The 11,369-nt window shown below is 38.8% G+C and overlaps 1 protein-coding gene across 1 annotated transcript; it reads left to right on the forward strand.

Moving 5' to 3' along the window:
* Positions 1 to 631: 631 nt before the first annotated feature.
* On the forward strand, positions 632 to 7,128 carry LOC121305041 (seizure 6-like protein 2). The gene is made up of 5 exons (XM_041236552.1): positions 632 to 1,312; positions 2,839 to 3,744; positions 4,457 to 4,642; positions 5,866 to 6,039; positions 6,893 to 7,128. The coding sequence occupies exons 1-5, from the start codon at positions 1,258 to 1,260 to the stop codon at positions 7,111 to 7,113; spliced, it is 1,542 nt and encodes a 513-aa protein (XP_041092486.1). The 5' UTR covers positions 632 to 1,257; the 3' UTR covers positions 7,114 to 7,128.
* The last annotated feature ends 4,241 nt before the right edge of the window (positions 7,129 to 11,369 follow it).

Consider the following 11,369-nt stretch of genomic DNA (forward strand, 5'->3'; position numbering starts at 1 on the left):
ATATTTAGTAAGCAAGAGGGAGGTGAAATGGCCCACGACTTCTACATACACACAATCACTCTGTATGTGTGATTACTACAGCAACCCCTTCTCTGAACTGTTCCCTAGTCTGGGGAGCAGGGCTTTGATCACGAGCAAAAGTATGAATCGCTGGTACAGGCAGATTACAGGAAGCTGCTGGGTGGGTCTGCCAGGAAGCCGTTCTTTCTGGGGTTATTGACACAAACTTCATGCCAGATCAGGAGCTCTCTTAAAGGGGCAGTTTTTACCATCAACATTCTGCATTAGATTGACTATATTATAACTTACATGCTGATGTACAGTGAAGCATGTTTATAAACATCTCGGCCCCACGCATTCCATTTACTCTTCCCTTCAACCAGGGGGCGCTTATACTCGGAGACTGACTCCCGGGCTTATATATGAATAAGTTGTTTAGCTGACACCTTTATCCAAAGTGACTTACAGAGACTAGGGGGGTGGACTGTGCTTCAACAACTGCTGTTATAGTGACTTGCAGTAGGACCTCGGTTTTAAGTCTCATCCGAAAGACGGAGCACAAGGAGGTGACTTCTCAGGGTCATACACTGAGTCAGTGGCTGAGCTGGGATTTGAACTGGGAACCTGGTATCAAGCCCTTTTCTTTAACCACTGGACCACCAAACCTATATAAAACTACAGGATCAACTGCAGAAGCCTATGTGCCGATTTATGGAACTATATTATATATGTGCATTAGGTGGGGAACAGAATCAAAGGGAGAAAAACTAAAACCACACATCCGAACCAGTCAGAAAGATTGCAAAGTCAAAGGGAGAAAACTAAAACCACACATCCGAACCAGTCAGAAAGATTGCAAAGTCAAATGGAGAAAACTAAAACCACAAATCCGAACCAGTCAGAAAGATTGCAAAGTCAAATGGAGAAAACTAAAACCACAAATCCGAACCAGTCAGAAAGATTGCAAAGTCAAAGGGAGACAACTAAAATCGCAAAGCAAAAAGGGGCTCATTTAAATGCTGTAGAAATGTTTTCTGAATTAGTATTATTTAAGAGCCACAGAAAATGACCGTAGGTTGAGTAAATGAAAGGGGAACTGTTTGCTAGGAGTTAATTATTATCAGGGTTTATTTTTCAGTAAGTATGCAGAATTGCAAAACACAGGGCTGCTGGGAAATGGCCTTTCAGGGGGCTTTTATTGGGATTGTGTAAAAGAGATGCAGAGAAACACGTATTCAAGCCTCTGATGTGAGAGAGATGACATATCCAGGTGTACTGCTACTACTGCTGGTCTCGGTGAGACTGTCACCAGGTATTATTATTATTATTATTATTATTATTATTATTAGTATTATTATTATTATTATTATTATTATTATTATTATTAGTAGTAGTAGTATTAATACACGTTCCCATGTGTTTAAGCTACAGGCGGTTACAGCCTTGTTATTTTCACTTGTGGCTCTGCTCCTGTAGGTAGTGAGACGCACTGTGCATCTGTGCTTAATAAACTTTTCCTCAGAACAGCTCCACACACCAACCGGACCAGATTTCAAATGATTTATGATGGAGGAAGAAAAGATGTTTTCAAGAAAATGTTACAATGAAAAAAAAAGTAATACCAATGTGAGATACCAGAGAAACTACAGAAGTTAAATAAATTATTTACAACTAGGCTAGAGCTCCTTATCTGGTTTTGGTGATCAGTGACTCTACTAGCGTTCTCGTGGTTTATAAGTCACCTAAAACCCTCAAAGGAATTACCGCCTTATTATGTACAGTTGTATTATTCGTAGTCATGTTAAGTATTATTATTATTACATTTTATTATACTAGACGATTCTCTGCAGAACCGACCTTGTGTTTGTTTGCAATACAGTACAGACGTCTAAACATTCTGTTTCACATACTTGTGGTATCAATAGGACAGCTATTTCCAAGCTACTGTGTACAATATGTGTACTTGTGCTGCATCACCAGCGTATTCCAGACTTCAGTGTTGTAGGGCAGGGGTTTGCAAAGAAAGTAAAAGAAAATAAGGATCTTGAATTTTTTAAACAGTTTTTGATATTATCTCTAAACCTCTAAAAAGTTGAATTTTTGTTTGGCAGCTCAAAGGTTAGTATACTATACTGTACTGTAGTTCAAAATGATCAGCGTGTGTGCTTCCAAAGAGATTCCCACACACTGTCTTTTGATTCTGTGTAAGCACAGACTTGTAATGAACAGTCTTAAGAATTAGGTATTGGGTTTGGTATCCTAAACCAGCAGTTTGTCAATCCCAAACTGCTGTGACATAAATTATTTATTAAATAAACGAGACAAAAACATTTTAAAATCAGATTATTCTTTCAACGAGGGTGCCATTCAGTAGAACAAAAATTGTAAAAAGGCACTCACCAGACAGAAGGGGTACAGTTTTAAATAAAGGTTGAAACCCACTGTTGCAGTGTAATATTGCACATCTCTAATAGGACCAGTTTAAAACAAAGACATGACTGTAACCTCAAGGGTATTTAAATATTGCACATCATTGTCTGAAATCAATCAATCTTTATTTAGTATAACACCCTTTGCAACAGGTTGCCATACAGCACTTCACATGGGCAAAACAAGAGAATATACATTGCAGTAAGCATTAGAAGCAGACCAACAAATTAGTAAATACAATAAAAAATCCAGAAGCGACTGTATGCTGCTAACAAAAATTCAGTTCTGATGTATGTCTGAAATACAGACCACTACTGTATGTGCTTAGGAATCACAAGTACTAGATTTTGAAATAAATAATAATCCAATTGCTTCACCCAACAACATTTCTCTCTGCTACAACTTTAGGAAAATCAACATTCATTACCACTGAGAAAAATTCTCTGAACATGACCATGACCATGACACCTGTTGAGATAATGCTGACTACTAAGAAAGAACCAGAAAAGACTCAAACCATGGCATACTTCAGTCTAGAACCAACAGCTCCCACAGTCAGCCCAGCCCTAGAAAAGACTCCAGACTGGGCAGAACAGACCTCTGTTAGCACCTCTTTGAAGCTTTTCATGGAAATGAAACATCTTCAGGAACCAACACTTCATCTCCCGGAGAAGTCTCAAACCACACCATCCCTCAGTCCTGAACCGGCTTCATCCACAATCAGCCCAGCCCAGATAACAACACCAGACTGGGCAGAAGAGAGCATTAGCACATCTGTGAAACTTTCCTTGGAAGTGGAAGATCTTCAACCAGTAGCTTCCACACTCATCTCAACTCCAGATTGGACCACCACCACATCTTTAAATCTCTCCTTGACTGAAACACTGAGTGTTCCAGAAGAAAACTCCCCACCATCTTCAAGAGGGCTGAATGACATCACACCGACTCATGAACCCACGCTGGCTTCCAAACCACAATTACAGTCAACCCTGCTCAGAAGTTTTCAACATCCAGCAATTCAGCAGGCCTTTCTGCAGCCTAGAAGCATAAAGCCCAGCGTTCAACTCCAGCTGAAAAGTGTCACCATGCCTTTCTACAGAAGTGTGCAGCAGGGTCAGTACTGTGGGGACAAGGAGGTTGTGAAGGGTGGCACCATCCAGTGGCCAGAGGAGAGGAGTTCAGGGAGTGTGCTGAAGTACATCTGCCCTGTTGGTACCTATGCTTACCCTGTCAACTGGAGGGTATGTGTTCGAGGAAGGTGGACCTTGCTGAGGAATGCATACGGAGACAGCGCCACTGTGGTTACCTGTAAACGTAGGTATATAGGCTAGGTCACGCATGTCAGTGTCTTTGCAAATGCTCTCGTGTGAAAAGGAGACCACCAGGGTGCTTAGTTAAATTGCATATAGCTAACCAAATAACTTTGCTTGGGAGATCTTGCACTGGCCTATATGAAAGAGGCACACATTATGTTACACGATTATTTTAATGGTATTTTTTACATGGCAAACAGTAAAACTGTTGAACATCATTCGCACTCTTTTCTCTGCACTTCCCGTTGAAGGAACACAGCTACTACTCAGTTACTACACTACTCAGGTACTTCTGGGAGTCCTAGTAGGAAAAACAATTCAGAATGCTTTGTATTTTTAGACAATGACTTCTTGAGTGCATTTGTTTTTATATTTCTCCCAATAAAGAAAAAGAAAATTCTAAATCCATTTATTTTCTTTAAAAGGGCTCCCACAAGCCAGATGCATCGACTCGCTTTGAGTCCCAATCCCTGCTTTTCCCGTGTCTTTTCAATGGTGACTTTGATATTTCATCTGATTGGAAGTCAGCACTGAAGTATCTGCAAGGAGAGACTTCGATAAATATTCTTCTCTAAAAAATAAAATGAACCTTTTCCATAATGTGTGCATTGTTCATTTAGGAAGATCTGAGACCTGACAAACGCTAAGATTTTCTGGAGTGATTTTGTTAGCACTGTGTATTTTAGGCTCTGATCTGAGTTTGTACTTCCCAGCGGTGACGTGTGTCAGTCCCCGTGCTCCTGAGTTCGGCGCCCTTACCCCACATCAACGTGTCTTCGGATGGAATGACACCATTCACTTCTCCTGTTACTCTGGCTTTGTGCTCCTGGGATCAGCACAAAGTACCTGTCAAGTCAATGGTCGCTGGAGTGGAAAACTGCCGGTCTGTGATCGCAAAGGTAATCCAGTTATTATTATTATTATTATTATTATTATTATTATTATTATTATTATTATTATTATCGAAATGCATATAGCATTTTTAATATATCTGGAGAACCATTTGTCATGAAACTTGTTATGAAATTGTTTAGTTTAAGTTATTGGGAATATCAGGTTTTGGAGAAAGGGGGTGTTGGTCTGTCAGTATGTCACGCTTGTTTCCACAGGTCTGGAGTAACACTGATTAAATTGTAATTAAGCGTTTCATTTCTAATTCTTAGTCTATGATTTGTACATATTGTTGATATATCTCATGGTGATATCAGTTTCGTGAAACCATTGATAACACAGTAGTCTGCGACTAAGAGAACACCACTTGGGAAGCAAGCAAAGTGTTCTTATAGCCGAAGTGTTCTCTAAGACGGAATGAGCCACCAGACACAATGTGAATCAATCAATAAATAAATATGTATTGCATGTCATGACGCAGGTGCATCAACATATGAAATGAGATGACTAACTAAAAGAAAAGATAAGTGTGTGTCAATAAATTATAATAATAATAATAACAGACAAACTAATGTTAATAAACTAAATTAACACAGCACCCCTACACAAGTAAAAAAAAAAGCAGCATCAATATACAAGACATGCACCATATTTGATAGAATGGTAAAGTAACTCACCAGAACTTGTGTCTCATTCAAGTTGTTTTCAAGAGCTTGAACAATTTCCAACTTTTTGTAGAAAGAGAAACAGTGGCGCATTTTGCCGTTTGTTTACATGCCATTTTGTAGCGATGAGGTGCACTCGTGGAAATCAGAATACAAATTGAGTCAATGATATGATGCCACTTCTGGAAAGATTGAATAAACCAATCAGTGTGCTCAAGACACTCTCGCGATGATGTCACTTTTACCGTAATTTGATGATGAGTTTTCACGTTACAAAACAGTACTGTATCTGTTGTGAATGAATCGCTATCGGTGCAAGAAGGGGTTCTAAGCGAAGTTCCTGTTCCTTTAGGCAGAGCATTTACAATGGAAAAAAATCTGTTTCACCACAAGGGTGTTCCCTTAGGCGAAGTGTTCTCTTAGGCGTTGTTCCTATACGTGGTGACTACTGTACCAGGATTCATGACAATTGGTTCAATGTTCTGACAGGGTCACAGCCAATGTTTCTATGTTTGTGGTCGACAATGCTCCTGGTATATTATTTTGTGTTTCACTTCCTATTTCAGATAATTTTTGCTCCAATCCTGGAGTCCCGTTTGGTGGCTCAAGATCTGGAGACTTCTTCGACGAGGGCTCTGTGGTGAAGTACACCTGCGACAGCAGGCTGGTCCTACGAGGCTCCTCAGAGCGCAAGTGTCTGTCAAGTGGCGTGTGGTCTGGAGAGGAACCACAATGTCAGAGTATGAGAGGAACACTTTCTGTATATTGGTACAAAGATGACACTCTGATGTTCACTCACACACATTCAGCTTTTGTTCAGGCCTCCAAGCACATATTAGAAAATAAACCCTGACGCACCAAAAAAAGTCATCATCATAAAACAGCCCCAAGCACATCCATGTCTCAAATGTGCATTTCTGACATACGTTTTAACAATATATTTTCAATTTAAAACATGATATGTGGTACTACACCAGTTGTTTGTTAAGTATATGGAAAAATACAAAATGGTATGTAATTCAACATGTTAACGTAACATTACTCAGCAGGTGTCAATCGAATATGAAGCAAAATGAATTAATTCTATATGGTAATGCAAAACCCATTGCTGTAAGCCCTCTTTTCATCATGCAATTAATTTTAGTGATTTAGTAGCTACTTTTCTGTTCTTCCATTAATTTTTGGTCCTGATGTCAGTATAACAGCCTTTTGTTTCTGTGTGTCTCTGGATCATGCAATTCACAGTGACCGAGCATCACACTTCATTGGCTATTACTGGGGGACATACATTGTGTCCGACATATCCAAATGTACAGCATAACGCTGTCTGTATTAGCTAGGGACTACTGTACAGACGTGATGTTTTACAATGAAAATACAGGTTTGCTATCACATGTGCTTCTTTAAAAACTGCAGATTTGAGACCATGTAGCTAATGGAAGTGCAAAATAGGTAAGATTTATGGAAATATTTTTGAATTATTTTCAATGAAATTCAGTGCCCCTGATATGTGGAATCCATATACTCATGCTATATGTGCAAGCATTCAAAATACTTAGTGTGAATATACTGGTCATCTTTGTCTTCTAACAGGCAGGTATACATTTGACAATGTAGAGGACTTGACGAAAGAAATACAAATGGTCAGATCCCAGATCTTCAAGTCAGGTGAGTTCTCTTCTCTGGCCACTTCACTTATTATAAAGCGGCAGGTTACAGTCCAGAGTTCAAGACAGTTTAACAGTAGCTGGGGCGTTCACTGGCTGACAACCATATTAAAATGTGGACTCTACCAAATGGACCAAAGTACATAAAAACAAACAAACAAACCCACGTGACACCAGTGAAGTCATGGCATTAGACATTGGGTTTACTGGAATTGTTGTGCAGTTTACGCAAAGTCATTGCCATCGTGGATTGGAAGAGTTGTCACTGTTTATTAGATGAACTGTGATATACAAGCATTAGCTTTCTAGACCTCAAAAATCCCTTCTTGTGGTGTAAGAGGAAACGATTGTCTGTTGCCTTATTCAAATTTTCTCCATGTATATCAAATGCTATTTAGGCCCATATGTGCATTTTTGCAAATATAAAGATGATTTATCCTACTCTGCATCAATTTAGCTACGAGTGCCATCTTTAAATAATATCATCTTTTAACATCGATCACACCTCACAGTGCTGAACAACATACAGAACACGGAAGTGGTTTAAAGATGGCCCTTACATTGAAAACTTAACAAGAGCAATATTGCACAAGTGGGCCTACAGGATTGGATACACATGGAAAAAATAAAAATGTGGCAGCAGACAAGTTCAGTTTAAATATATCCTGTGGTGGTTCTGTTAAAGGTGAATTTCAGCTTTGGCCATCACAATTCCCATCTTCTGACCCTTGCCCTTACAGCCCTTGTGCCATGATAAAAGCATGCCAGTCAGTATAGAGCAGAGGGTATTAGTGTTAGGCCTATACCTGACTGGAAAATACTTTTTTCTGACTTCCTGACGATTGTAAAAGCTCAGCGGTAAATGGGAGCCTGGGTTGATACCTTTGAGAATTTGGAATGCTTGAATTAGGGCGCCGCGTAGTCTTCTTTGTTCAAGACTGAATAGATCCAATTCTTTTAGTCTGCGTATGACATGCCTTTTAAACCAGGAATAATTCTGATCGCTGTTCTTTGCTCTCTTTGTAGAGCAGTAATATCCTTTTTGTAGTGAGGAGACCAGAACTGCACACAATATTCTAGATGAGGTCTTATTAATGCATTGTAAAGTTTTAACATCACTTCCCTTGATTTAAATTCAACACTTTTCACTATACAGTGGTTTGCAGTATTCAGCCTCTGCAAGGTTTTTCCATTTTGTTGGTACCTGAGCGTACTCCACAACGCTTTGAAATTAGACTACATGAGAATCTACACAAACTACTCCACATTGATAAAGTAAAATAAAATGCATATAGAATATAAATAACTAGGATTTACAGAGAAAAACAGATTAATCTCAGTTGCATAAGTATTCAACCCCTTTGCTACTGTAGCCCTAATTCAGTTCAGGTGCAAATGAATTGTTTGAAAGGTCATAACATTTGTGAAATGGTTTCAGCCTGTGTGTACTCAAAGTGGTTTAACTTTGTCTCCCTTTTTGTGGATCGGTATTACTTTTGCAATTCTCCAGTCTGTCAATACAACCCGTGTCGCAAGAGACTGTTGCATGATTTCCGTTTTGTAAATAATTTCTTTCATTTCTTTGAGTACTATTGGGAGGATCTCATCCGGCCCAGGGGATTTGTTTATTTTAAGAGCACCTAGTCCCTTTAACACTCCTGCCTCTGTTATGCTAAAGTTATTTAAAACTGGATACGAACAGGTCGACATGTGGGGCATGTTGTCTGTATTCTCCTTTGTAAAAACAGAGTGAAAGGCTTTTTTATAGTTGATGAATCCCAGGCAAACTGGTAGTTTGTACTTGTTGCTGGTTTGAATCACTTGCTGTACAACTTGAAGATGATCCATCGTGCTAAATTCACTCCTCCATCCTGCTTGCTCATTTGATTGTGCCGAGTCAAATTTACCTTATTTAAGTCTGTTGGTGAGTATCTTAGTAAACATGTTGTAGAGTATATGAAGTAAGCTAATAGGACTCTAGTTCTTGAGGTCTTCTTTATCTCCTTTCTCATGTAAAGTATTGCTGATGTGTTGTTCCAGTCATTTGGCACTGTCTTTTGCTTAATATAATCTCTAAAAATACGCCACAGTATTTTTCTCACTTCTTCACTGCCTTCTTTCACCATGTCTATCGTTATGCCATCTTCTCTGGGTGTCTTTCCTGTCTTCATGTGTTTGACAGCATGTTTCACTTCTTCCGGTAGAACGCCTGGAGCTTCTTCCTCGGGTTTAATTTTTTCCGTCGCATCTTTGTCATCTGCTGCATTGCTATTTTCATCTTGATATGATTTTCTGTTATGGCCAACTCCCACAGACAAAAACATGGCCCTCATTCCCCGGAGGCTGGATTGCTGCCAACCAAGGCAGCGGCCGGATAGTCATGAAGCAGAGGGTGCTAAGAATCACCAGGTTACGATTTTCGGCTGCCACAGAACACTGACCCTGGCCAGGTACAACTGCAGATCTCTTTCAGGTGAAGCAAGACTTCAAGAGTTTGAAGAAGAACTTGGAAGAATCAAGTGGGACATCGTAGGACTAAGCAAAGTACGACAAACAGACGAACGACTACTAGAACTCAAGAGTGGACATCTTCTCTTCTACCAAGGCACTAGAGATGGACAAACAGGAGGCATTGGACTCATTGTCCACAACAGAATCAAGAATAATGTAGTAGAGATTGTCAGCACATCAGAGAGGTCCGCAATACTGGCAGTGAAAGTTTCAAGGAAGTATGAACTTCTGGCCAAGTATATGCACCAACAACAAGATATTCGGATGAAGAAGTTGAACATTTTTATGAAGAAGTACAAGAACTACACGAAAATGGGAAGAGTTACTATAAGTTCATCATCAGTGACTTCAACAACAAAATAGGAGCCCAGCAAGAAGACAAGAAATCCGTCTGCAAATATAGATATGGTGACAGGAACGAGAGGAGTGACAGACTAATCAAATTTGCAGAGAACAAAAGCTTATTCATCATGAACACCTTCTTGGAGAGGAGCAAATGGAGTGAAGAATGAAATTGACTACATACTCACCAACAAGAAGCACACCATACAAGATGTCTAGTACAAAACAATTTTAACATAGGAAGTGACCACAGACTTGTAAAATGAAAGATGCTTAAACACAGCACTGGAGAGAGCGAAACTCGTGATGAAGAAATCCCACAACCAACACAGAAATGCTCCAGAAACAAAGCCTGGTGTTTCAACTAGAACTGAAGAATAGATTCAGCACTCTTCAAGATCTGCAAAAAGATGAAGCAATCAAGGTAAACAAAATCTGTGAGGAAGTGACAAGTAAAAACAGCAAAAAACATCACTGGAACACAGAGTACAAAATGCAACCAGAAGATCACGCAGGAGACAAAAGACATCATGAAGAAAAGAAGGGAAATGAAACAAACAGCAGCTCTGAAATCAAAAATACTTTGAGTTCCGCAAGACAGTAAGAAAGTGCATTACTGAGGATGCACGATCATTCAACTGTAGGTTGGTAGAGAAAACTATTGAAAACAACCGAAACATGAAGAAAGCAAAACAAAGACAAAATACAAAACAAATGTATACACACACACACACACACACACACACACACACACACACACACACACATATATATATATATATATATATATATATATATATATATATATATATATATGTATATATTTATTATTTATATTATTTTTGTATATTTTAATTTAAAAAAATAAAAAAATAAAATAAATAAAAAAAAATAAAAAAATAATTTATAAGTGTACGTTAAAGTCATGTGAGGGCTCATAAACACCGATTCACATGGACAATACATGCATAACATACCTGTTATGTACGTATTGCTACTTATTATAATAATAAATAATAATAATAATAATAATAATAATAATAATAATAATAAATCTCACCCTATCTTTCTTTATTCCTGATTACTGGAATACTTGTTGGAGGCGTGATTTTTTTTTCAGGAGCTAGTCGTGGAATTCAGAGCAGCTTTGATCAATGTTCACTCTTGTTATTAGCACTGCTTTTAGTGTTGCAAGTTCTGTACTGTTTCTTTCATCTGTCCAGGAGTTGCTCATGATGGAAAAGATCCATTCCACTGGTGCATTGGTTCCAGGCAGGCACGTTGCAAACTGGACGATCAAGCCAATATTTTTAAATGTAATGTCCTCATTTCTGAAAATGGTAAAAATCTCTACCCATCATTCATCAACTGACTTATTATTTTCATTCCACTGTGTAATTTTGCCACCTGCGTATTTTTTTCACATGGCTCGTTTTATCAGACAGTCATTCATTGATTTCACTTTTTTGTAGCATTGATGTCACAAACTGTAGGGAGTTTTCCCAGGCAGGGACCTTCCTCAGAAGTATCCAAATGGATCAGATCATTGA

This window comes from Polyodon spathula, chromosome 41 (genome assembly GCF_017654505.1).
Source record: "Polyodon spathula isolate WHYD16114869_AA chromosome 41, ASM1765450v1, whole genome shotgun sequence".
In the NCBI taxonomy this organism is placed as follows: Eukaryota; Metazoa; Chordata; class Actinopteri; order Acipenseriformes; family Polyodontidae; genus Polyodon; species Polyodon spathula.